This window comes from Megascapheus bottae, chromosome 33, assembly GCF_031878675.1.
Source record: "Megascapheus bottae isolate mThoBot1 chromosome 33, mThoBot2.hap1, whole genome shotgun sequence".
NCBI classification, from domain to species: Eukaryota; Metazoa; Chordata; class Mammalia; order Rodentia; family Geomyidae; genus Megascapheus; species Megascapheus bottae.
In genome coordinates this window covers 9,276,554-9,303,615 of record NC_143541.1, presented here as the reverse complement: position 1 = coordinate 9,303,615, position 27,062 = coordinate 9,276,554, and the positions used below count along the sequence as shown (strand labels likewise).

Below are 27,062 nucleotides of genomic sequence, written 5' to 3'. Positions count from 1 at the left end.
GGGGTAAGAAGGGCCGGGGGTGGTAACAGAGGGAATGGAAGGAACAAACGAAGAGAGGTGAGGCCTGCAAAGAGTCCATGCGGAGAGAAGTCCTGGGCCTCTGTGTAGGCAGTGGCCTGCAGTCTGCAGGAAGGGTACGGGGGTGGAGGGAGGCCGGAAGGGCACTGGCAGAGTGGGAGGGTAGGCCCCAGACCTGGCGCTCGGAGCCCAGGGTGTTTGGGGTGGAAGTGGACATGGGAGTTCCAGGAGCATGCTGTCCCTGTGAGGGCAGCCCAGGAACTCTCTGTGTTCTGGGCTGGCACCCAGAATGCCAGCATGCCGTCCGCACCCAGCTGTTTGTGTGACTCCAGAGCTTCCTTCCACCTAAGCTGGGGGGAGTAAGGTTTTCTCTAAGCCTGACAAGGTCTATCAAGAGCACAGGGAAGCGGGGACGGTGGCTCACGCCTGTCATCCTAGCCACACAGGAGGCTGAGATCTGAGGAGGGAGGTTCAAAGCCAGCGCAGGCAGGAAAGTCTGTGAGACAGTTCTCCAATGGATCGCAGTAAAGGCTGGAAGTGGTGCTGTGGTTCAAGGGGTAGGGCAGTAGCCTTGAGCAGAGCAGCTCAGGGGCAGCGCCCAGGCCCTGAGTTCAAGCCCCAGGTTTTGATAAGAGAGCAAGGGACAGCCTTGGGGGATAAGAGAACATGTGGAGCAGCCGCTCTGCTGGTCATTGCCCCAACAGCCAGGAAGGACAATGTGGAGGCAGGGTGACCAGGGCAGTGATGCCCTCACCAAGCTGCCCTCTGGGAACGGCAGTGTGAGCAGGAGGCTGCCTGGCAGAGGGGGCGGAGGGCAGGTGAGGCTGAGAAGCTGGGCGTGCGTGGTCACGGGCAGGACGACACCCAGCCTCCCATCCCCATGGAAACGGGTTCACTGGACGAGGGCGTGCGTTCTTACCTATTCCTCTTCAGAGTGGAAGTGCAGGCAGTGGGGGGACACTCCCCAAGAGGCAGTAGGACAAGCTGGGAGCCCCAGACACCGTCTACCTCGAGCTGTAGACCTGTGGCTCTAAACTACAAAAAGGGTACTGATGTTCATTTGAGCACAGCAGAGCTCCCCAGTGGAAGACACATGCCACCGCAAACCATGGGCATGCCTGGGCAGGGGGGTGTGCAGAGCGGGAGGCAAAGGGTCATTTCAAAGATGGAAGCAAAGGACTGGGAGTGGTGCCCGTCGTTCCTGCTCTCCAGGGACCGGGCAGGAGGACTGAGTTCAAGGCTGTGAGTTACACAGCAAGGCCCACACCCATTTCCCTCCTGTCCAAAGACTTCACACCCAAAACAAAAGGCCACCCGGAGGAAACAATAAAAAGTAAAAATGAAGACTGTTATATCAGCTCAGTTGTTTGAAACAATAGCCCTCTGCCCAGTGATTAATCAGGAGTGGTGTCTGTCATTGGCTGATACCAGCTGCAGGACCTGTGGCCTCTTACTGAATAAAGCTGTGGTGGCTTCTGTGGCTGCAGGCTGGCCAGGTCTCTGGGACTGTCCCCTTCGGCAGCCAGGTTAAGAACTGTGCTTCCCGTGTCACCTACCTTTTTTTCCCCCAAGCAACTCGGTCTTGGTTCAGACAACTTTCACATTTTGTGAAGAACTTTGGCCCCTGGGCATCAGGAGACACACCAGCCTGTCCACATAACAGGACTGGAAACAGTGCATGACCGTCAGCAGGAAGCTCCAGAGAGAAGTGCTGGAAAATTCTTCGAGTGGAGTACCACACAGCACTGAACATACACCGCCGGGTCGCAGAGTGAGACGTAGAGCCGTGAGCATGAGGCTGTTTATGTAAAAGCTTACACACAGGTGCCCCCCACACAGACGTGTTTGCCTGCACACATCACAGTTAAAATACGAGGAAGAGCAGGATGTGTCAGGGAAGTCGGGACTCCTGGTAGCTCTGTAGGGAGAAGGCCACGTGCACCCTTCTCCTGCGGGCGTCCCGTCAGCCGGGGGTGATGCGCAGATGGATCGTGTTGCTTCCGTTCTTTCATGGTTGTATCTTTTTCACAGTGGGAAATCACACAGGCCTGCCAGTTTGTGGGCTGGTGACCTGGGTGTAGCTGGAGGTGTGTGGCCTGGGCACATTTTGGCTTCCCCAAACTGAATAAAGGAATTTTGTCTGGTTTCATGGTTTGGTATGGTTTGGTTGTTTGGGTGCTTTTGATTTTTTGTTGTGTTGTTTTGTTTCGTTTTGCTGTTGGCATGGGGTTGAACTTAGGGCCTTGAGCTTGGTAGGAAGGTTATCTCTACCACTTAGGCAACACAGCCAGCAGGAAATCTAGAATATTTTAGAATATTGTGATAGGCCTAGGCATTTAGGTAAGAAAACAGGGACAATCATAAGAAAAGGTTCATGCCCCACTTTTTGCCCTGGAATATTTTTCTCCATGGGTCTTATGGATCAGAAAACAGGCTGTGTGCAGAGCCTGACTGGATTGCGTCTAGAAAGGTCAAGAGGAAGTATTACTTAATAGACACATTGCACTCGTTCATCTTGGAGAGTGTTCTTTGCCTGCAGGAAGCCGGGAGACTGAGGAGGGATTCTTACCTTGGCTTTGCACGCGGAAGAAAGAGAGGAGCCAGCCTGGGGGTCTCAGATAGCAGGGAATGATGGTCCTGGAAGCTGAGGGCAGAGAAGCCAGGGACACAAGCCAAGGTCACAGGTAGAGGTCAAGGCACCGCATACCCTCTCATGCCTGGGAACTGCATGGCCTGTCTGGGTTCTTCTGCCGACCCCCCCCACCCCCCACAGGCACACCTGCTGATAATAGGCCTCTCTGGCTTGTGCTGCAAGTGAGTCAAGAAATGGGCTAGATAAAACCAGCAGTGTAAGGCTGGGGGTGAGGTAAGTGCAGAAGAGAGCTGTTAGCAGCATGATAAATCAGTTAAAATGCATCAAGCTGCCCAACCCCCTCTGTCTCAGACTGTGGGATGCCAGATTTGCTTTGTACATTTATATGGAAACAGGTCTTTGCTGGGGCTTGTAATTTTCTAGTTGAATAAATTCAGGGTAGGCCCACTTTGGGATTTAATTATCCTTAGTGGTGGGAGCTTGCTGACGTTTGTGCTCAGGGAGTGGGCAGTTCCAGCGTCCTGGGACAGTCACAGGATGCCTCTGCCTGTGACATATGACTGGTGTGCTCGCATCCTCACATCCTGTTAGCTCCCCGAATCCAGAGGGGCAGGCCCCAAACTAAACATGGCCTGCTGCTGGGCGAGCAGCAGGGAGGAATCTCGTTCTCCCAGTGTCTAGCCAGAGGTTTGGATACCAAGCACATGGGCTCCACAGGGCTTTTTAGTGGCATTTCAACCACAGATTAATTAAATGCTAGTAATGGTGACTTAGTCCTAGTGGAAAACTGAGCTAAAGCTTCTCAATCTGTCTATCCAAAGCCAGGGCCCAGTACAGGAAGGTCATATGGAGTTGAGTGTGGAGCTAAAAACTCACTGGGCTTCTACCAAGAAAGGAAGCTGCAGTCGGTTAGTGATGTCTGTTCTGAGTTCAAGAGTGGATGTCTGGACTCTATCATCACTTCCTAAATACCTCCTAGGTATCGGATGCTACGCTGGGTGTCTGATGGGAGAAGACCCATAGCAAGATGTCGAGGCGTTGAAAGCAGGCCCCCAATTGAAACGTGCTGCGATTGTATAATTAGAACCATATATTCTAATTATAAATGCATAATTAAAGAACAAATAATTATTAGCAGATTGTAATATACGTGGAAAGGGAGTATGGAGCAGGAAGTAACTCATATTATTCCTGATGGCACTCACTGAATGCCATCTTTGTCTAGTGTACTCTTCATGCTTTCTGTACTTTCCTGTTTTTCTGTGGTGACCCATATTCCTTTTTCAAGCATACATAAATTAAGCATGTGAGTAGGTGGGTCCCTTTTTGTCATGTTACATAATTGGAGATTCAGTGGCATGCTTTTTCACTTCATAAATTCACCAGAAACATTCATTAGTCCTCCTCAACGTAATTTTAATAGCTATTTCTGGTAGCTCTAGAACTTGTGTTTTGTCTGGGCTGAAGGATTGGACGGGAGCCCCTAGAATCACCTCCTCTGGTACTAGCAGCAGCTAGCTGCACCTCCGCCTTCCGAAGGGAGGAATGTCGACACCACTCGGCATGGTTTGGGGGAGTGTAACCCACAGGCCGTGGGTTAAGGATCTCTGAGGAGCTTGTGGGAACAGAGAGGCTGGTCCTTGTCGGGCATGGCAGCTCGTGGGAGGCCGTGGAGGAGAATCATGAGGCCAGCACGAGCCACACAGCGAGACCTTCCTCCAAAAACACGCAGAACAAACCAAGAGACGGGGCCTGTCGGAAGACAACTGGTCCATGGTGGCGTGTCTGCCTTGGACAGGGGCGTGGGGAGCTCACCCCCTTCCGCTCGTTTGCTCTGGGGCCTGCCGCACACATCTACTCTACTTATGCCTGGCTGGCATGGGGAGGACAGCCCCCATCTGGAGTGTGGTGCCCGGCTTTCCATGCCCAGGGGTGGGGGTGCGCGTGTACACACCCAGACTGAGTGGCTACCGCTTAAAAGCGAGGCATAACACTCACCCAGCTCAGTTCTCTCTGGTGTTTAATAACTGGTTCATGAGGAGTCCGATCAAGCGCGGTTTGTAGACCTTCCTGTTGGAGCAGTGTCTGGCCTGCTCCTCCCTCTCCTCTTCCCTGGACGCTGGCAGCAGCAGATGGAGCTGCCGGGCAGCCAGGCCTGGGCCCCTGCTGCCCACAGTCCATTCCCCGCCGGCTGCAGTGTCAGCATACTGGAGCTGGGAAGGGCCAGCGAGGCTAGGGAATCGGCCAACTTGGGTGGCTGGCGGCTGCCCTCATGGATCCCAGTGACAAGGGTCACCGCGTGGCCCCAGAGGGATGGGAGCTGCCTGCTTTTGGCATAGGTATGGCACTTTGGGCCAGCAGAGCAGTTACCGGGTGAAGGGGTACGGGAGGGGCTCCCACCCCCAGGGGTGTCTCCTTCAGCCACAAACGTACCTGGCACAAAGCTTATGAAGGCAAAACCACATCAAGCCACTTGCTGCTGGGTATGAGGACTACAAAGAGTGTTTACAAAAGTAGAAACAAAGGGAATTGTAACCAGGGGTGGAGATTTCCTGGAGTTTAACAACCCCTGGCATACCTGCAGTACAGAAACCCCAAGCCCAGAAGGGCCCTGTGGAGGGTGGGGAGTTAGCTGCCAAAGTGTTTCTGTGAAAATGTTTAGCCTGCTCAACCACCTGAGTGTGGCTTCATCCTTGTGATTATTGACTTAGAGGCCGAGTCATATGGTGGCGACCACCTGTGTGTGGTGTTTAAAAACCCAGCCCCACGAAAGCTCGGGGCTGTTCTCTGACAGCCCAAAGGTGGAGAGCAGTCACTGCACAGCTAGCTCCCTTCACTGCGTGCTGGTGACTTTATGGTGGCAGGTTCGGATCCCACCGGAGTGGCTGGGTTCCAACAGGGGTGGGTGGGGTTATCTGGACCATCTAACTAGGTTCTCCAACGTTCTGACTTGGGAACTGATCTGTGCCATCCAGGGTGGGTGCGGGGGGGGGGGAGGGGAGGGGAGGCTCCAGGAGAAGAGAAGGGACTGCTATCAGGCAGTGTATACCTGGTCATGTGTATTTCAGCACACTGAAAAGTGAGGAGTCTTGGCCCTGACTTTCAGGTAGGGCCTGGGAAGGACTTTCCATCCCTGTAGGACACTGTACTACATATCTGTGGCCCCAGGGGGGTTTCTGCTCTCTTACTGGTAGGTGGGCGCAGTCAGGAGAGGAAGAAACAGAAGTACATAGGTTTAGCACCAGTGCCTTTCAGCAGATTGACAATGCAGACTTCCGTAGAAAGAGGTACAGCTAGGTAGATTTGGGTTTAGCGAGTGAGCTCCCAAGGAGAGGGACCTAGCTTCCTCTGGCCTCCGAGGAAGGATGGAAGCAGACCGAGCTGTCCATAGAGGCCAAGCAGACTACAGGTCTGAGGTCAGAGCTTGTCCCCACATGAAAAACAAATGAGCACCTCTACCTGACTCAGTAAATACAGACCTCTCCCCTTTGACTGTAGTGGTAGCTAAGCGACACACAGACATCTCCAACATAAACACCAAAATGGCCAAGGGCAGCCATGTGGAATAATCAGGACATGGAATTCCAACATGGCTGGCTGAGCATTCACCCTGGAGGCTACAAATTCTTCTCAAAGAGCTTTAAAAAGGATGCTCCAAGACAGAAAGAGGAAAGGAAGAGGGGTGGAGGAGTGGGGGTTCTGTGGTGCCCAGGAGAGGCATGGTATCCGGTGAGCATCCAGCCCCTCTGAGGAGGGGTTCAGTGATCTAAGAAAGGTTCATGAGAAAAGATACAGCTTGAAGCTGGGGTGTGGCCACTGCCTGACGTGGTGGGCAGCCTGCTCCAAGCACACAGGACCCTCGGGGACACTGCAGTGGCAGGGGAGTCAGGTGAGCCCTGAGGTCACCGTCAGAGCAGTTACCGGGTGAGGGGGAGCGGCAGGTACGGGAGGGGCTCCAACCCCCAGGGGTGTGTCCTTCAGTGGGGGACTGGGATCTGCAGGGAGGCGCTGTGCAGAATTTCATCTTTGAGGTGCAGAGAAGCCAGAGGTGCCTTTGGGAATCTTCATTAGAAAGCCAGCGTCTGCTCGCAGACCCATGTCCCCAAAAGAACTCAGCCACAAACGTACCTGGCACAAAGCTTATGAAGGCAAAACCACATCAAGCCACTTGCTGCTGGGTATGAGGACTACAAAGAGTGTTTACAAAAGTAGAACAAAGCCAGCTCGGTGTGATCCGGAGGGAATTGTAGCCAGCTCGGTGTGATCGGGAGGGAATTGTAACCAGGGGTGGAGATTTCCTGGAGTTTAACAATCCATGACATACCTACCGTTCTCCCATCTGCAGTTTTCAGAACTGGATAAAAAGTCTCCATTATCTTTTAAGGTGGTGGTGCAGATAAGATGGCCTTCCTTAGGCCCAGATCAGGCTCTCTTCCTGTGGCTGGACGCAGAGATTACCTCCCTGAGAACAGGGGACTGGCAGGGCCGCCCCAGGATCCTGAGTTGACCTCCAGACAATGCATTTCACAAATCATTGATGGAGGAGTCAATGACTCACAGCTTAAAGCAGATTTTCAGCAGGGGAGCCCCAGTCAGTCCCAGGGCCATTGTCCCCTGACCCCCTGGACACACCTCACAGTCCACAGCCCTCCTCTCAGAGAGCCACGCCCTTCACCCTACATCACCCTCGAGCTCCTCATCGAATACATCGTCTACCCCGAGTCTCCTGTCTGGTCCTGCGTACCTGACAGTCCGTTATTTGCAAGTGCGAGGATGAAGCTGACATCTCTGAAGGCCAAGTTCTCAATTTCACTGACTGTTTTTTGTGTGTTGTTTTTGTTTTTCTGCCAGTCCTGGGGCGTGAACTTAGGGCCTGGTCACTGTCCTGAGCTTCTTTTGCTCAAGGCTAGTGCTCTACCACTTGAGCCCAGGTCTGGCTATGAACTATGATCCTCAGATCTTAGCCTCCTGCGAAGCTAGGATTACAGGCCTGGATCCCGGAAGCCACCAGCCCTCCGCTGACTGATGCTCTGAATGATAGAATGCCAGAAGAAAACTTGGGCTGTGGTGCTGTTGTGGTTGTGATCTTGTTTTCTTCTTGAAAGGCTGCTCTAAGGAAGACCTGCCTTTCGGTAAGAGACAAAGATTGAGTTAGCCTTCAATCAGAGAGGAGTCAGCTAGTTCCCTTTGTGTTGGCAAAAAATCTCAATTTTCCCTTCTAGTTGTGGGGTTTCTGCCCTTTCCACATCCTCACCCTGCACCGTGGCCTCTAGCTGGCCCCAAGCTCGTCTCTCTCTCCAGTCTCCCTCTCCACCACTCCACAGCAGTATTTGTGCTGCTCAAACCTGGGCCAGTCACTAGCGATGGATGGGCAACAGGAATTTGGTATGGGAAGTAGGTACTTTTAGGTCCCTGGAGTCAAGAAGTCCATGCACGCTTGCATCCAGCCATCTATGCGTGCATGCATGAAAGCGTGCCTGGGTGCGTTCCATTTTGATGGAGCGGAGGCCTTGCTCTCACCGGCAACAGGGCACCAAAATCAAAGGAAATAAAAATCAAGGAGCACAGGGTCTACTCACACTAGATTAAGATGAATGCCAGATGTGTGGACAGAGATTTTTAGGACTCCAGGCAGGGGCCTCTAGCTGTGTGTGGAGAAGGTGCAAACAACTTCAAGGGGAAAGTCCCGTGTGCCCGGGCCTGGAGCACAGACTGAGGCGTCAGTTTTGGAGAACTGGTATCCTCCTTGGTCTAGAGGACCGAGTGGGAGGAGGGGAAGGCTGGGACAGGATCCGAGGGGGTAAGGTGGCCATGGTGAGGGACTGGTGGTCACAGTGCAGTCATGTATGTATTGTTTTCCTCTCCTGACTGATTGTATTACACAGCGACCAAGAGAGTAGACAAGCCTGGGTTCAAATCCTGGGTTCAACACTTCTTAGTTGCCTTACCCCAGGTTAGCCACTCGGAACCCATTTTCCTCATCTGGAAATGAAGAAAACGACAGCATGGGATGAGGGGGACCCCTCATCCTGCCTGCAGGCACCCACACCCTGTGGGGTTGTTATGAAAGAAGCCCACTCACAGTAACATTCTTAGACTAAGGCCTGGCCCAAGCCAGTGTGTGCCAGCCTGCTGGTTATAACACAGAACTCTGCACCATAGACTCCCTCCGTCAGTGCTCTCCCGACCTGTGAGAGCACGTTCAACTGCCATTTACCTACGTCACTGGGGACGGGTCTGTTTCTACTTCCTCTGACTACTCTGTGTGTTTGGTTTATTTTTGTCCACTATGGGAGGAGGGGGGCTGGAGCCCCAGGCTCCCCAGAGAGAGAAGACATGGAGCCCCGGGCCTCCAGGGGGAGAGGACAAAACTGAAACCAGTGGGCCCTGTCCAGCTGCTGCTTCAGCAGGGGCTTGGCTCTCACAGTCCCACAGCCGGCCCAGGAGAGACTTACACATGTTTTAAAGCAATGAGGCCCGAGCCTGGGGTGGATACAGCTGATAAAGCGAGTGGGATGCGTTTGGAAGGTGTCAGTGTTGAGGGCAGGCCGCTCCCCCTTCCCCAAGAAGAGGGCGACGGGCTCGCATCTCCCCCGGGAGCCACCAGGCAGCCTGTGGTAGGAGTGGACGTCTTGGAGCTGAGGGGCTCGTTCCCAGGCCTCTGAGGGCCTGTCTTCAGCTGGACCTTCGGGTTTCCTCTCGAAGCCCGGCACGGTGTAGAAGGGCCTGCAGAAGAGAGCCAGTGCCACTGTGCCCGTGTCCCCAGCTCACAGGGGAGACATCAGGCCCACCGTGAGTCCTCTGCACGGGCCCTGGTGGCAGGACACCGCTCCCCGGGGGACGACTGCGAGGGCTTTCCAGAGGCCAGGAGACCGTGCCCTCTCCTCCCTCGCAGCCGTCTCACGTGGTTGTTACTGGGCTCCCCCACTTCACAGACAAGCTGCCCAGAGGCGAGGCTGCCTGGAATAAGCCATTAGGAGGAGATGGAGGGGCTTGGCTCGGAAGAAGAGCCACGCCATCCCAGGAGGGCCGGCGAGCGGCCTGGCTGCGGGCACAGCTCTGCACAGTGGTCGTCTCAGGCTTCAGGCACCTGATTGGAACGGCCGCCTCCGGGGTGCGTGCCAGGCAGGCCATCTGCTTTTGGGGCTGTCCCCTCCCACCGCCGGGAGGTTCCAGGGCAAAGAGCTCTACCAGCCTCGCCCCAGGCTCTTTCCTGCAGCTCCCCCCCCCCCCCCCCGTGTTGGCAGCCATGCCCTGCTGATCCTCTGCTGCTGAGCTGCGGGCCGGGCGTGTCACAGGAGGGATGGACGTCCCTCCTGACAGACATCAGTCTCTGAGCTCCCCATTGGTAGCTCCCAGGCCTGGCTCCGCGAGCTCAGCCATGCTGCCAGGCTGCCCTGGGTACCAGGGTAGCTGCCGTGGGCTGAGGCACAGACCTCTCCCTGTCGTTCTCACCGCATCAGGAAGCATGGCAGGGTCTCGCATTGCTCTGAAGAGCCTTCCGGCAGCCACGATGTAGTCTGCTCACACCGTGTGCCGGCAGAAACGTAGTCCTAACGTTTTGTGAAAACACAAAGGAGCCATTGCAAGTGTCAGGCCGCATCCAGGGTTGAATGCGGACATTCCACAGAGAGTCCTGCGCTGTGCCTGGGGACAGATGTGAAGGCAGGAAGGGAGTCGGGAAGGACCTGGGGATGAGGGAGGGAGGAGGGGGGAGAGTGCGGGAGACACAGACTTGTCGGAATGCAAGTCCAGACGAGCAGAGTTCTGAAACCATGGCGGAAGCTCCAGACCAGGAGGAGCTGAGGTTGGTGTGTCTCTGGGGACCGCGTGGCTCCCATGGATCCTCCACACGGTGACGCCCTGAGCCTGTCACTGTCAGCCACTTGCACGTGGCCATAGACTGTCGCTTTGCTCGCCCTCCTAGGGAGAGCCTCTTGCTTCCCAAATGGCCGCATCAGCCAGGGTGTGGGTTCCAGGCACGGCCTGCTACGGCCCTGCTTCCTGACCGGCTCTCTCTCTCCCCTGCAGGGCCCTGGTCTTTGTGTCCCACGGCGCGGGGGAGCACTGTGGCCGGTATGATGACCTGGCTCAGATGCTGCTGAGGCTGGACCTGCTGGTGTTTGCCCACGACCACGGTGAGTGTGGGGTGTGGGCAGGGCGCCACTTCTCCCCCCGTCCTCTGTGGGGGTTGAAACACAGTTAGGGACCTCAAGCGACATGCGGCCCGCAGCTCCTGCCCAGGCTGGGCCTGAGTGCAGTGATGGGAGCTCTGTGGAAACCCGGGTGGAATGTGTTTACACCAGCACCGTCTCTGTTAACGTGGATGAAGTGCTTTCTCCCAGAACCGGCCTGGGTTCTCCCTAGGGACACCAAATGGATGAGGTGAGGCAGTTCAAGTTCAGTGTACGCCCCGGGTTAACCCAGAGAGACTCACAGAACATTTTAAGCCAGAACAGGAGCTCTCAAGAGGCAGTGGAGCCTCAAGAAAGCACTAAGCACAGATACGAGAGTGTGCGCGTGCACATACATACACACGTGTGCATGCCCACACGCACAGCCTATGCACACAACATGACACTACACACACCTGCACGAGGCGTGCATGCTGCTGGGTGTGTGCACGTGTGTACGTGCGGCTGTGCGCATATGTACGTGTGTCTGTGCATGCACACACACCTCCACCCCAGCTGTCAGAATATGTAGCTCACACATCGTCTGTGTGAATTCCCACCATCCTGTCTGTGGTCCTTCCAGTTCCTTGTCCGACAGTCTTGAAGGGTTCCCTGTGGCAGGACATGGTGCTTTCCCAAACTCAGCCTTGCTGCAGAAGATATAAATTTAGATACTGGCTTGAAGATATAAAATTAGATACTGCAGCCAATAAGAGGCACAAGAGCCAGGCCGGGGCCACAAGTCCCCTGGAAGGAGAGTCCTGCGTCTGTACAGACACTGGCCCCAGCGGACAGCCGGCTGGGCATTGCGTATGGGGGATCTGCTCATCTGGTTTGCCCAGGGCCCTTTCTGGATGTCTACACGCACACGTCTCGAGGGCAGAGCAAGTGCTCCCTCGTCACAGCTGTGGCGTTCTCTGGTGCTCTGCAGTCATCTGGGGAGCGATGTTCTAGTTACCCCAGGCTCCTGCTGTGGCGCTGTCGTTCTCACTAGACCTTTACACCCTGTGTAAGACCTCACGGCGTCTCCCCTAGAACTGGCTACAAGCGTCGTCCTGAGTTCTGGAGATGTCTTAAAGGAAAAGAAGCATTACACTATGCACATCAAATCTCCCGTGTCTGCTTCAGTATCTTTTTATCAGATGGATGAGGCCAAATCTGCAGGATTAGGTAAACGTTGTGTTGAGGGGGTAACACTTGAGAAAACGATATTCTGAAGGGACCTCTTTTCTAAAATGTTTGTACTGGTCTTGGGTCTTGAATTCAGCATCTAGGCACTGTCTTTGAACTTCTTTCTTTTATTTATTTTTTTGCTCAAGGCTCGCACTCTTCCTTTTGAACCATAGCTTCACTTCCAGCTGCGTGTGTGTGTGTGTGTGTGTGTGTGTGTGTGTGTGTGTTTAATTAAAGGTAAGAGCGTGTGTGTGTGTGTGTGTGTGTGTGTGTGTGTGTGTGTTTAATTAAAGGTAAGAGCGTGTGTGTGTGTGTGTGTGTGTGTGTGTGTGTGTGTGTGTTTAATTAAAGGTAAGAGTTTCACAGCCCTACCTGGCCTGAAGGGACCTTCTTTAAAGTAGAGGGAGATGTTGCTGCTGTGTCTGGAGCAGCATCTAAATTGAGGTAAAGCTTCTGTGACTAAACAGAGTGAGAGTGGTCACTGTGCCTGTACTGAGTTCTCTGAATGACTCTGGAAAGTCCACTGGTGTATACCTACCGGAGGAGGTGGAGTCAAGACATGAGCCCAGCTGAGTGTGTGTGAGAGAAAGGGAAATGTCTGCTGTCTGCTGGGGAAGGAACTGGTGTTCCTGTGGAAGGAAGCTATGCGGTGCCTCCAGGGACAGCTACCTCCAGGGACAGTACCTCTGGTGGTGGGTACCTCCAGGGACAAGTATCTCCAGGGACAGTACCTCTGGTGGTGGGTACCTCCAGGGATAAGTACCTCCAGGGACAGTACTTCTGGTGATGGGTATCTCCAGGGACAGGTACCTCCAGGGACAGTACTTCTGGTGGTACCTCCAGGGATAAGTACCTCTAGGGACAGGTGCCTCCCAGGACATGAAGTGTTTGTACTTTCCTTAGGGCCTTAAAATCAGAGCAAGTCATGTACTGAGAGTTGGCCAGAGCACGAACTGTGCCTTTGTAGGTACAATAGTGTCTAAATCCAGATCTGAAAGTCCTGTGGAAGGCCCAGGGTCTGTCCAGTGCCAGGACAGGCCCATCCTCCCCTCAGCCACGTCACCTGCCAGCCTTCTGGCGTGTTGGCAGAGCTGGCTTCTGCATCCTCTTGCCCGATGTCAATCTCTCAGAGCTGCCCCCCACCCCGTCCCACTCAGCAAGGAGTCCACATGGTTGGGCCTGGGCCTTATTCCCCCTCCCCCAGCCCTACTTTGTACATCCATAAATGGGCAAGACAGCCCTGTCCCATGCCCAGGCTTCGGTGAGGTGTGTTATGTAGGGCTCCCTGGGGGTCTCTTGCTCTGGCCCAGTGCAGACCAGCTACAGCGCTATGGCCTCGAGTGGATGTGACCCTAAGGCTCAGAGCAGGGTCTAGCTGGGAAAGGGACTTGGTGACGTGGGGTTCTTGTCCCAGAGTGCCGGGCCATCTCTCCACAATGATGAATGACACTGTATGCAGGGGATGCTTTACAGAGTGCCAGTGGAGCCTGCAGTGGTTTCATTGCTGCTTCCTGTGAATCTCACACTGGCCAGTCTGCTCCTGGGGGGCACTGCTCGGAGACTGCCGACCTTCCGGGGAGAAACCTCACACCGGCGCTGTGGCTGCAGCTCTCTGGCTGTACCAAGGCGGGCACTGCTCCGAGACTGCCAACCTTCCGGGGAGAAACCTCACACCGGCGCTGTGGCTGCAGCTCTCTGGCTGTACCAAGGGGGCTCCATAAGCTTCAAACCTAGCTTTGTTCTCTATTCTAACTTAGAAACTTTCTGGAATGTTCTGGTGGGTTTAAACAGCTTGTTGGCCAGGAAAACCAGTTGCTTGTCATGACGGATTCCCTGTGGGCCCATTCTTGGTGCTTGTCCTACGGGGTTTAATGCCTCCTAATGCATACTGTCCCCTCTTAGTCACAAGTGAGGAGCCCTCACCCTGTCCAGGGGCAGGGGAGGAGGCTTTCTTTTCCTCCCGGCTTCAGGAGTTGGTGGGGTGGAGGATCTGAGGTGCCTGCACTCCAGCCATAGCCTGCTCAACCGCTTGCCCAGCTGTGGCTTTCAGGCCTGTGCCAGGGTGCCACCACACACACTCACATGAGGAACAGGAGGCAGGAATCCCTGGGGTCACACAGAGCTGAGGGCCAGAGGGAATCCAGGGAGAGCCCCTGCTGAGGGACAGCAGGGGCTGGCAGGAGAGGGGTGGCACTGTCACAGGTTTCCTGAGACATTCTAGATCTAGTTGGGTGGACGTGCCTGTGGCCCCTGGGCTCCAGCTGCTGTGGGACTCACAAGAGGCTCCATCTTCTACGCCAGCAGCTGGCCAGTATGACCAGAGAGGGCCAAGTGGGCTTGAGGAGGGCAGCCTTGGTGGAGAGGGCGGGAGGCCGAACACTTCCAAGAAGTGGCTGTCTAAAATGTGCCTGCGGTGTGTCTGGCCTGCCTCCTTACTAGGGCACACTAGAAACCTGTTGGTTGCAGGGCTCAATACCCGCTCAGAACACTTGTGAGAGTGATTGACCTGAGTGGAGTTTTCTCTGTATTTACAAAGTATAGAGGAGTCATCCCGGACTGATTAACAGTGAATTAATTATCTGCAGATATTTGTGGGAAAGTGCTCTCTTTTAGCTGCCAGGCTGGGGAGACGAGGGGGTGGGTGGCAGTGGTGCCGGATTCTTCGAGGGACGGGCCTGGTGTGCACAGAAAAGGGATGTTTAGAAAACAGTGGGGGAAAGATGATCTAAGTGTGTTTTCCACACACAGGCCGGTCTGACTTGAGGCCCCGCGCAGGATGCATGCTAAAATAGATTGCCTTCACTTACAGCAAATGTATTTTTGTTGGAAATGTTTGAGGGTGTGTTGACAGCTTTCCTTGCTTTAGTAAATACAAGACTGGAAATAACGGGCGGAGGGCCTTGAGTACCGCCGGAGCTGTTACCGGTGAGCAGGGGCAGGCTGGAGGGGCTCCCCGTCTGCTGCCCCTCTCCTCCTCCCCTCCTCGGTAGTCACAGCTACATAACCTTTGACTATGATGTAAATCCCTGCTAAGAGTTCCTGTCGGATGAACCTCTGTCCCGAGGTACCAACGCCCCATGAGTCTATAAAATGGAGGAGATGGTTACGCACATACCAGCCAGCACTGCGGCCCTGAGAATGAAGTGAGAAGAAGCAGGACCCCGAGTCCAGCAGACGTTGGCATCACTGAATGATGCTGGTCAAGACCAGCTGGTCTGCCAGCCTGCCAGTGTGCCTGTCCCTGGCCTGAGAACCACTGGCTAGGCCTCGTAGTCAGCCGACAAGACACTTAGGAGACCGTGGAGGAAGTAGTGGAGGGGAGGGAGGGCGGCCATGGAAAGCTCAGGACTGTAGAGACGGGATGGAAAGTGCGGGAGGAAGGCTCAGGCAGGACCTCGGCCTAGGTTCCCTGGTTATGTACTAGTGTCCGGCTGTGTGCCAGGCGATGCCCCAGGCACAGAATCAGTGAGTCAGGCAGACACGCACTCCCCGGAGGAGCAGGGCCCTCTGGGCAGTGTAGAGGACTACAGGGATGGCAGGCCCCATCTTCCAGCGCTCTGAGGCCTCTGGGGAGGCGGCCGTGGTTAGTCTGGCATGGTGGAGGGAAAGGCAAGGGGTGGGGCTGCCCAGGCCAGGTGCCTCTGCCCTCCTAGCAGCTCCTGGGCAGGTGGAGACTGGCGTGGGGGGGAGGCAGTGCCCCCCTCCCTGACTGTGGGGCAGAGGTGGCACTTGGCGCGGGGCTCACTTTCATAGGGATCTGCTGCCCAGAGGAGGCCTGGCTGGCAGCACCAGGACCAAGTGCGCAGGCTCAGCCAAAGCTGAAAGCACAGCTACGGTTGCTGCCCTGAGCCTGCAGGGAGCCTGCTGATCACAGGACAGTGGCAGGGGGCTTCCCCACCGGCCACAGGCCGGGTTGAGCCAGAGGCCCCCAGGGTGGGTACTTCTGCCCGCATGTAGAAATAGCGGCTCCTCCTCTTTGGTAAATGAAGGTTCAAGATAACTGGCTGCAGATGGCTCCCTAGAAGGAGCTGAAGGACGCAGACTGGCCGGCTTTGTGGAGAGGAGCCACGTGAGGGGTGGGGCTGGGGCTGTGGTGTGACCCCGCCTTCCCGCTGAGTGGGGCCGAGCTGGTGTCCTGAAGCTGAGCTCAAGCAGCATGTGACCAGGCCGTGGCCAGCCCGCTGAGAGCTAAAAATAAACGGCTGCCACGCTGCCAACAGCCAGGGCAAGCCGGGAGACCATGGGCCGGGAGGGGCAGAAGGGAGGCGCAGTGTAGACCGCTGGTGGCATCACAAAATTCACGTGACCGTCTTGGACAAAAGAAGTCACCGGCTGCATTCTTTCCATACTTCTCCGAAGGTCTCTGTGGCCTTTATTTAATTTCAGTTGCACGAGTTACCTCCAGAGGAAGTGAAAAAAGTGGGCAGGGCCACTGTCCTCTCCCGTCAGAGATAAAGGGAAGAAGGGCCCAGACCTCCAGCAGGTGCAGGTCCGAAGCAGCCAGGCCTCGCTGGCCCGTGCCCTGGCATGCCACCCGCATCTAGTGTCTTCCTTCTCCCGGCAAGTTCCATGAGAGCCCTACCTGAAAAGAGGGAGGCTGCCAGAGGGCACCGGCGGAGGAGCTGGGGCGGGGGCGGTGTGGGGCTCTGCTGGCTCAGGGTGACACATGCCCCCTGCACCCATGCTCACAGTGGGACTTGCAGGCCAACGTGCAGACCCTGTCCTGGCTGCTGGGTGACCACTGGGACTGAGCCCCCAGAACCCCGTGGAGTCTTGAGCTCCCCCCACGGTGGATCTGAAGGGGCAGAGATGGTCCAGCCCTGGAGAGGCACCTCCTGCCCATTCCCCTCAGCATCTCACCCCACCCCAATGTCAAAGGCCCTGGGAGATGGGGCACAGTAGGAGAAGCCCACTGCCCTGTGAGTCCTGGAGGGCCAGGCAGCCGGGCTGCCCGCCGCTGGGGCCCTCGTCCACAGCAGCCTCTTGGTGACGGGGCTGGAGGAAGCTCTTCCGCTTCAAACTACACACAGGCTGTGTGGTGCCCCGCTCACTCTGCTGCCCAGCCAGTGCTGCCAAATTGCATGGCATTGGGCAGAGCTGCGTTTTCTCTGGTCCTGCCCAAGTTCAGACTCATCAGTCAGGTGCATGTGGGTCCGAGTGTGGACTGAGGACTGGACCTGTTTAACTCCTGCCAACCGGAAAGTCTCGCGGTGTTGGTCCTGGTGATGGTTTCTCATGAGTCACACCGCTGACTTCTCATGGTGACACACCATGAGGAAATGGCAATGTCCCTCTGGAAACAAACTCAGGGTCATCAAGGAACTTGCCCAAGGTGACAGAGCCATTATGGGACAAAGCCCTCTCACCTAACTATAGTTTTAACTCCAGGAAAACGCTCCAGGGTGCAGCAGACGCCTGCCTGGCGCCAGGCTCCCAGCAGCCGAGCAGGAGCCATCTCTGGGCAAGTAGCCCTGGGCTTGGGTACCATGTGCTAGAAGTGTGACCAAGGCTCCAGGAATAGCTCAGGAAACAGGCTGCCAGGAAGCCGTGCCAGCCCCCACCTCTGCCAGGCTCTGCTGGGTGTCCCACCCTCCACCAGGACCCCTGGAACGGTGAGGGAGGGACATGTGGCAGTGCCTGGGCACGATCTTCTCGCAGAGTGAACGCGGTGGAGGTGACGGCCCAGCCCTGCACGCCGTGGCCAGGACCGGCCCTTTTCTCCTGGGCTCCGGTTACCCTGTCCAAGGGCCGGGCTGCCTCTTCCTGCGGGAACCTCAGCGCTGAATGTATCACAGACTCAGATCTGAGGGGACCACACAGGCTTCTGCCCGTAAGTCCCCGGCCTTCCTTGGCTGGTCTGACAGGCTGAGTCCACAGGCCAGGCCTGTGTGGCCGAGCAGCGTGGGTGACCCCCACGTGCCCCCTTCCTCCCATCCCCAGCGCTGCAGATGGGGAAACGGCTTCCGGCACTTACCCCGTGCAAACTTCACTACCAAAAAAGGAGAGGAATGCTTCATTGTGTCTAAAAGCGAGAGGAGAGATTGTGAGCAGGTGTGTGGGGGAGGAGAGATCCGTAGGGGAGGGGAGGGCAGGCTCCAGGCCATCCTCTGTTCCCCAGGCAGGCGCCGGAGCCCCAGGCCAGGGCCCAGGCCTCTCCAGGGCCTGGCTCCTGTCATCAAGTGCCCATTTTCCTCCCTGTAGGGAGGTGTGTGGAGTACGTGGGTGGGCACCCACAGAGGAAGGGTGGTGCCCCAGCAGCCATCAGAGGGGGCACGCCGGCCTCGGCCGCGCACCCGCTGAGAACTCCTCTCATGCATCTGAGTGGCGCCAGCCCAGAGGGGGGGTGAGGCCCTGGCCAGGGTCCCCGGGGCTCACCTCACCCTGTGCATCTCAGCCACCAGGGTTGATGTGGTGAGAGCTGTTGGAACCAGGCGCCAGGCCTGCCCCGCCCGGCCCTCGCCTGAAGGACAGCCCCTCTCGCAGTGCACGTCTGTGTTCTAGAGCCATATTCCCCGTCTCTCTGCGCCCCCACATGCTGTCGTTGACGTGACAAGTTGACTGGCTCTCCCATTGTCTCACTGTAAAACAGATCTGACTTTTAAAGGCCTTTTGAAGGAACAAGAGAGGAAAAAATAAATGGTAGGTGCCTCCCCCATGCTCACAGTCCCGGGCAAGCGGCAGTGCTGTGAACAGGCAGACTGACACTGCTCTGTGCCCAGCCTCACCTATCTGAAATACTCCATCTCCATTTTACCAGCCAAATGCTGGACTGGTGGCATGGCTTAAGTGCTAGAGTACCAGTCATAAGAACTAAATGAGCATGTGAGACCCTGTGTTCAAACCCTGACTTGAAAAATGAAGATGGTGTCAGTGACACAGTGGGAAGGGTGTGTCTTCTCAGTGTGTCCACTCTGAGCTCACTGCAGGAGCAAGGTCTAATCGACTGTTCAACATGCTCCTGAAAACACCTGCAGGATCCTGCTCCGTCTCTGCTGTGTCGTCACTCATTCGGGGCTGCTCTGAGCTACCCCTAGAGTGCCAGATCTGTCTCTGTCATGCTCACACCTGAGTCCTCACTGAAGGGTATTCATCTTAAAAGGCAACAGAAGAAAGCCTTTTAATTTTCTCAATGACAGATCATTGAATCAGAAAAAAAATCGATTAAGGGTGATTTTTCACTCTCTTAATAAAAAAAAAAATCAACCTTGAGTATGTGTGCTTGGTATACTGAAGAGGAGAGAGAAGGCCTTGCTATCGGGGGCATTTGAGGAGCCCCACCTCTGCATCCCTGGCCAGTGACTCCACACTTCTGTGCCTCCTGGAAGGGGCCTGCAGCCGGTGTACAAAGAGCGGCCTGGCTGTGAGGGAAGTCAGAGACAGCAGAGGAACTGGCAGGAAAGCAAGGCACACTCAGACCCGACCGAGACTCAAAAAGAGGAGCTCAGTCCTGTGCCCAAGGCACACGCCTATCATCCTAGCTACTCACGAGGCTGGGATCTGAGGACTGGGTTTGAAACCAGCCAGGGCAGGAAAGTCTGTGAGATTCTTACCTCTGATAAACCACCCAGGAAAAACTGGAAGTGGCTCTGTGGCTCAAGTGGTAGAGCGCTAGCCTTGTGCACACGGAGGTCCAGAGACAGTGCCCAGGCTCTGCGTTCAAGTCCCAGGACAGAAAGCAAAAAGGAAGAGCTCCATGTATGACTTTGGTTGTGGGAAGGACTCCTTAATGATGTCAAGGGGAGAAAAGTGGTATCTGTTACAAGGGAGGACAGCGAAAGGGAGGCACATGGAGTCTGTGTGGAAGGGTGTGTGCACGTGGCGGGCAGGACAGCGCCAGCAGTGTGCCAGTGAGTGGGTGCTGTGTTTATGTGTGGTACCTATCATATCTAACCTGTGTAACACATAAAGCCACGTGACGTAAACGGACTCACATCAGACCTCCATGTACACATGCAGTGACGTGAGGTCAGTAGATGCAGTGGTCGTCAGGTCTTTGTGCTGCCAAGTCCCTCATGGTGGGCTGGAAGCCAGAGGCTGCCATCACACCAACAGTGCTCTAGAACAGAGCTCTCTGGCAGCCAGTTTAAGTCAAGCCATCCTCTCGTCCAGATGCGTTTGTGACAGCTGTCAATCAAGGCGTCGGCTTTGACCTTGTCCCCGGGTCAGTAGCCGAGACGGCAGTTGTCTGTGGGGGGCCACTCTGGGTGGTGGGCCTCCAGGAGTAGCAGGTACCGTTGAGCTGGCGTGGCAGGGACAGTGGGCGTGGGAGTCCCTGCTCATCTGCAGGTCCAGCTGGACTTGGGAAGCCCACCCAGGAGCTGCGGGGCCCCTTCCCGCCCTGCTCTGCTCAGAGCAAGCCTGAAGTCTGGCTCCCTGGGAGCGCATCTGGAGCCTGGAAGGGTGCTGGCTGCATTTTTGCAGTCTGACTTCTAAGCACCTAGGCTGTGCCTTCCAATGTGTCCCAGAGCAGGAGCATTGCTTACTTTTTCTTTTTTTTCATGGTAGTTTGGGTGGTTATAGGCCTGGGTGCTGTCCCTGAGCTCTTCAGCTCAAGGCTACCGCCCTACCCTTAACCCAAGCCCCACTTCCCATTTTCTAGGGGTTAATTGGAGAGAAGAGTCTCAGGTTCTTTTGTGCCTGGGCTGGCTTTGAACCTGGATCCTCAGATCTCAGCCTCCTGATTAGTTAGGATGACAGGCGTGAGCCACCACGCCCCTGCTGTTGCTGGCTGTGGCTTGCTTACTTCTGATCATCGCTGTGGTGATGATGAGGGAATCAGCCTGCTGGCTCTAATCCAGGCCAGCAGAAGCAGCTCTGCTCTAAAAGGGCTGTTCACAGGCTTGCTGGGTGGCTTCTTCCCTGTCCCCACCCTCCCTTAACACATTCCCTCTCCTGTCCTCCACACCTAGCACCAGGCAGTGGTGCACCAGTTACAGCCCCTTACCCAGAAGAGCTGGCTGCTGTCTGATTGCCAGGTAGTACGACGTCCGTGTGTCCTGTGACTGCACATATGCACAAGTGTGATTTTTTTTTAATCCTTTGGTTTTTTTTTTCCTCTCATAGCAAAAATGATAGCTCATTACAGAAATTTTGGAAAACCCACAAAAAAGGAACAAAAAAAATGAAAATAACTTTAAACATCGAGCACCCAGAGATAACCCAGAGCCTGCATGTGGTATGTCCTGTCGGGTATGTTTGTGAGAGAGAGAGGGAGGGAGAGATAGGCAGGCAGGCAGGCAGGCAGAAAAGGAGAGAGAGATAAGGGTGGAAAAAGCAGCAGGCCCATAGTTTTGCCAGCACATTGGACAGATCCACCTCCCTCCCCGCCCCTGGGTCTGGCCTCCACCTCTGTCATTCCCTCCCCTCCCCTCCTCTGGCCTCCACCTACCCTTATTTTTCAGTAGATGGCTTGTAAGATTGGAGAGGAGTTTCAGGGGACATCTTGGAGCCTGATAAGAGTGGAGATGGGGTACAGCCTCGGGGAGGAAGCATTACCCACGTGCGTGTATGCACACACACACAGACGTGCACACGAGGGCCGGCCTGCAGGGCCTGTTCTGGATGGTTCTGTGTGAGACCCTGGGACTCAGCTCAGCACGGCTCCGGAACCTTCCTCCTGAATTACCTGGACACACAGCCCCACCACCCCCCCAAGGCGCGAGGGGCCTCTGCTCAGGAGTTAGGCCTCCGAGCATCGAGCATCGGGGATGGCGGGAAGGCCCAGGTCCTCAGGACGTGGCCTGGTCAGGTTTCTGTGCAGGCTGTGGGAGTGAGCCACCTCGGGCTTCGTTCTGTCCCCTAACAACATTACCACATGGAGGCCAACGTCTACAGTGTTCCTTTTTCCTTTTTCCTTTTTTTGGAAGCTTGAATTCAAGGCTGTTCTTGAGCTCTTTTACTCTCTCATGGGCCACAGCTCCACTTCTGACTTAGCTGGAGCTAAGAGTCTCACTACTGACTTTCTGGTTAGGCTAGCTTCGAACCTTGATCCTCAGATCTTAGCCTCCTCGCATGAGCCATGGAGGTCTTTAACTTTTCTGCTAACACAAGTAAAGGTTGTCTTAGGGACCAGAGGACAATATTTAACATGAAGCTTCTGAAAAATCTAGGCATATCAGGACCGCAGGACTTTTCTATTTGCCTGCTCCTCTGCCGGTTTCCTCTTGAGTGGCTCTAAGTATATGGAAGGTGGTTCTTTGTTAGACCTTTTGGATTTTTGAAAAGGCCGTGGGTTTGTTTCGGTCTGCAGTTTGCCTCAGGCATTATTTGGAATTTGCAAAGCATCCTCTTATTTTGTCACAGACTTTCTTCCTTGCTCTGTTGCATCCTGGAAGTTTTGCTTGATGAATGCCTCTCCCCCCACCCCCCAGCTACTGCCTGTTGGGATCCTCACCGGGATCCAGGGAAAGGGTGGCATCCAGGTGAGTCTGCTCAGCCCAGAGCTGCCGAGCTCCGGGGTGCGCTGGCGGAGCCCCGGCCCCCTGGCCCCTCAGTTCTGAGAAGTCCCCACGGCACCGCACTGAGGGGAGTTCATCCTGCTGCGTGCCAAGAGCCATAGTCATGGTACTCCTGCTGTTTCCTCTTATTTATACAGCGAAAGTGGGATGTTTCCAAATAAATCCTCAAAATATGAAATCCTGAGGATGCATTGCTTCGAAGGCACAGCACTGATAAGTCTTTTAGTCAGTTATATTATAAAGCATGTTGTAACAGCTTAAAAAAAAAAACGTTGAAGTGTGTTTCCATGGCCCATATGCTGAATTCTGGCATCTTTGTACCTCTCCCAAGCTGTTGTCAATTAGCACAGAAATTAATTTCTGCCTTAGTCGCCTTTGTAAAATCGGGGCTTGTGCCCAGATGCTGCAGTGGCGGGCGGGGGGGGGGCATTCTGCTTCAGACGACGATGAAGATGCGGAAGAGACTCAGGTTGCCTTCGGTGTCTGCAAGTGGAAACCTGGACAGAGAAGTGGAAGTGACGGCTGTTGAGAGAAATAAGCCACGGACTTTCTACCAGATGTGGATTTTAGGGAATGATAGGGAGGACTTCCTGTGTGGGACACCGCCCCTCCCCCACCGGGGGCAGAGTGGCCCAGCACTGCACATGGGGCACTGGGCTCCAGCCTAACCTCCAGCCAATCCCCTGCTCCCCCTGTTGGGAGCAAGCCTTTGGGCCCACAGCTGGCACTCTGCTACTTGAATCACGGCTCTATTTCCAGCATTTTTGGTGGTTAATTGAAGATAAGAGTCTCGTAGACTTTACTGCCTGGTCTGGCTTTGAACCATGATGCTTAGCTCTCAGCCTCCTGCGTGGCTGGGACGACGGGCGGGAGCCACTGCGCCTGGTCTCACCTCCATGGGACCTGTGGCTCTGAGTCTCCTTGTCCTGGGATCCCAGCCCTGGGATCTGGCAGGATGTTTGTTTTCAGTACTGATGGAATGTCGGTGGACGACAGGCGCCCTTCCTGGCGGCAGTGAGTGGACAGACATCCTCTCGTCTAAGGACGCTGCTCCTCCACTCATAATCTGTGGCTGGTCCTACTTGCTTCCACCTTGGTCTGGAGTCACGGTCCCTGTGGGGTTTCTGCTACTGGGCGTTGTGGGACAGAGGGCAGCCAGACCTTCACTAAAGTGGAGAAGAAAGAAAGGAAGGAAGCACACGGGTCCTGTGTCTTCATTCCCACAAGGCGTGGAGGTAAAAACCAGGACCACAAAACAAAGCAAAAGAACAACAGTGGGTACACCTGCTCAAATACTGGCTTTTCCTGTGCCTGCACAGCCACTGGGCACGGCCTCAGGTCTTCAGATGAGTAGACCCAAAGCCCAGTTTACTTTATGACCTGTTGTTGGGGTTCTATAGTTATCTCCTCAACAAAGAAAATGGGACTCCTTAAAAAAGAGAGGGCCGGGAGTCTGGCCTAGTGGCAGAGTGCTTGCCTAGCATGCATGAAGACCCGGGTTTAATTCCTCGGTACCACATACATAGAAAAAAGCCAGGAATGGTGCTGAGGCTCAAGTGGTAGAGCTCTAGCCTTGAGAAAGTCCAAGGACAGTGCCCAGGCCCTGAGTTCAAGGCCAAGGACTGGCAGAGAGAGGGGGTGGGAGAGAGAGAGCGCGAGAGCGCTGAGGTGTAGCCCAGTGGTAGAGCATTGGAATAGCAGGTGTGTCCTGGGTCCTGTCTGTCCGCAGCTCCTGGGAAGACCAGGAGGAGGAGGAGGAAAGAGACCTAAAGAAAGGAAGGAAAGAGGGAAAAGAAATAGGCAGCTTGAGCTCCCCAGTTTTCTGTGTGTTTTTTTTTTCTTGGTTTGGGTTTTTTTTTTCTTTTTTTTTCTTGAGCTCAGGGCCTGAGCCCTGTCCTTGGGTTTTCTCAAGGTTAGAGCTCCACCACTTAAGCCTCAGCACCACTCCTGGCTTTTTTCTATGTATGTGATACAGGAATCGAACCTGGGTCTTCAGGCATGCTAGGCAAGCACTCTCGCTCCTGAGCATCAGCTGCCCGCAGCCATGCTTGGCCTGATGAATTCCCTTGGGTGCCACACCGGCCCCGGCCAGTCCACAGCCGGGAAGCCTGGAGCTGTCCCTCACCTAAACACCAGGGTCACCACGGCCCGCGTGGCAGGTGGGCTGGGACAGCTCACCTAATGGCACCGCGGTGCAGTCGCCATCCTGAGGCCACCTCCGTGGCTGTCTGCTGCTGCTTCCAGAGCCTTCTCCTGGCCTTCTGTCCCTTATGTCTGAGCACGTGGGTGATGGGAGAGTATTTTGTGGTTCTTTAAAGCCTACGTGGCCAGCCCTGAGACGTGTGCAGCAGTTGGCGCTTTCTCTGTCTGCCGTGTGCCCCGAGGACTGTCCAGGCACTGAGACCAAGCTGAGGACATGTAGTCACTTCTGGCTGTTCGTTGTTCAGTCTTCACTTCTACCACTGATAATTACGGCCCACTTCTGTGAGTCCAGTGCTGCTCCAGTACCGTGTGTTGGCGTGGACTTTGATTTACTAGTGACCAAGAGGCCGTTATTGACCCTGAGTGAGAGGAGATGACAAGAGCCAGAGAGACCAAAACCCAGCGCTGGGCCTTTCCGGGGCCCCGGCTCGTGTCGGGAAGTCAGCTCCACCATCCACATGCTTCACCGAACCCTCTCCCCGCAGCAGGACGGGCCCCAGGGCCTGGGGACACGTTGGGGGAAACCCCGTGTGGTTTGGCTTCCCTGTTCCTTGAATCTCAGCCTCCTGCCTGCTTTGCCCGTGGCTGTAGGCACTGGACTGGAGAGACTGGAGGGTGTCTGCCCACTCCCTAGCTGGTCCTGGGTCTCCACTGCTTAGTCCCAGACAGTCCGCGTCCTGACCGGCAGGCTGCGGAGGGTCCGACGAAGCCCGGAGAGTGCCTCGTGACCTGTGGGCCCCCACACCGGCTCCGCAGCCAGTCTGCCTCGTCTTGCTTTCCCCACGGGTGGCTGCCTTTCACCTGCTCTCTCTTCTGAGAACGTGGGGCCTAAGTAGGGTCCTGGGAAGGGCTGACCCGGGTCCCTGGTCATCGGCTTTCTGGACATGCCCTGGGGAGCGAGGGAAGCTGCTTTCAGGTAGGAACACGTTATAGGAACAAGGGAATGGAGACTAGTTACTTCTTGCTGTCCTCAACCACCCTGCGCCTCCATTTCCTAATCTGCAAAAGAGCCCCAGCACGGAAGAGTGGCTTGACCCTGGGCAGAGGGCCTGAGCGCCTTTCTCCCTCCCTTCCAGTGGGCCACGGACAGAGTGAGGGGGAGCGCATGGTGGTGTCCGACTTCCAGGTCTTCGTCAGGGATGTGCTGCAGCATGTGGACCTGGTGCAGAGGGACCACCCCCAGCTGCCCGTCTTCCTGCTGGGCCACTCCATGGTAAGTGGCACGGGGCGCCTGGCCCCGCCTCCCCCTCCCCCTCTTTCCCGCCCTCCGCCCTGCGCCCAGGCTCTGCCCCGGAGCTCCTGCTTCCCTCTCCATCCCCGTCAGGGCTGCAGGGGCCCAGGTGGCCCCACCTGGCCATGTCTCAGGGGACATGGCAGTGCTCAGCCAGTGAGAAGTGCTCAGATCAGCCATATTTGATCTCAAAACCACAGCTGCACAGGCCGTGTCGTTCTACAGAAAAGCTAGATTGGGTGTGGCAGTACCTATAAACCCAGGTACTTGGAAGGCTGCAGCGGGAAGAGCGGGAGTTTGAGGCCAACCCAGGCCAAAAAAAAAAAAAGTGTGGCCTAGAGGTAGAGTGCCCGTGTAGCACGCACGAAGCCCTGGGTTCCATTCCTCAGTGCCGCATACACACACACAAGCTGGAAGTGCTGCCGTGGATCAAATGGTAGAGCGTTAGCTTTAAGAAAGCTCAAGGGCAGTGCCCAGACCCCTGAGTTCAAGGTCCAGGACTGGCCAAAAAAAAGAGAAGGAAAAGGTCAGAATGGATGAGGGCCACCAGCCTTGGGCTTGAAGTGAAACGGGAGTGTGCTGTTGTTTTGCTTGCAGCCCTCCCACAGCTGCAACCAATTCAACTTGATTTCCTATCACTGACATGTTTGCCCTTAGAAAACCTAGAGGGATGGAGGGGAGAGGGTTACGATGCAGTAACTGCACATCCAGTTTACCAGCCAGCCGGGTGCTCTGTTCACAGGCCAGCCTGCCTGGCACCAGCGCTGCAGCCACTCTGTGTCTTTGCATTGCAGGGTGGTGCCATAGCCATTCTCACCGCAGCCGAGAGGCCCAGCCACTTCTCTGGCATGGTCCTGATTTCACCCCTCGTGGTCGCCAGCCCCGAATCGGCAACAACTTTCAAGGTAAAAGGACTTTCCAGTCTACACTGCCCCAGCAGGTTCCCCAGACCTAGAGATGTGTTTGTGGCCTGGCTGGTGAAAGGGCTGGGAGCTACTCCTGTGCTCTGTGCGTCTTTGTGTCCTTGAGCAAACATTTGGACAAATATCACACGTTGTTGTCCCTGGGGCTCTGTCATTTCTGAAGCCCAGGTGTGCCTTTCCCCAGGGACAAAAGCAAGATGTCTTCCTGTTTGTGCCTGTTGTGTTGGCAGAAGTTAGAGGGGAAAGGTTGTGCGCCTAGTGTGTCCAGCTGTCACTAACAAATCACACTCA

The 27,062-nt window shown here is 55.5% G+C and overlaps 1 protein-coding gene across 7 annotated transcripts in view; it reads left to right on the top strand.

Annotated features, from left to right (window-relative positions):
- Nucleotides 1-27,062, top strand: part of Mgll (monoglyceride lipase) — a 108,845-nt gene that overhangs the window by 67,213 nt on the left and 14,570 nt on the right. For all 7 annotated transcript variants that reach the window (XM_090323941.1, XM_090323945.1, XM_090323943.1 and 4 more), the window contains exons 3-5: nucleotides 10,643-10,749; nucleotides 25,694-25,830; nucleotides 26,643-26,753. In XM_090323941.1, coding sequence (XP_090180067.1) covers nucleotides 10,643-10,749; nucleotides 25,694-25,830; nucleotides 26,643-26,753 — 355 coding nt within the window. The remainder of the gene's footprint in view (nucleotides 1-10,642; nucleotides 10,750-25,693; nucleotides 25,831-26,642; nucleotides 26,754-27,062) is intronic.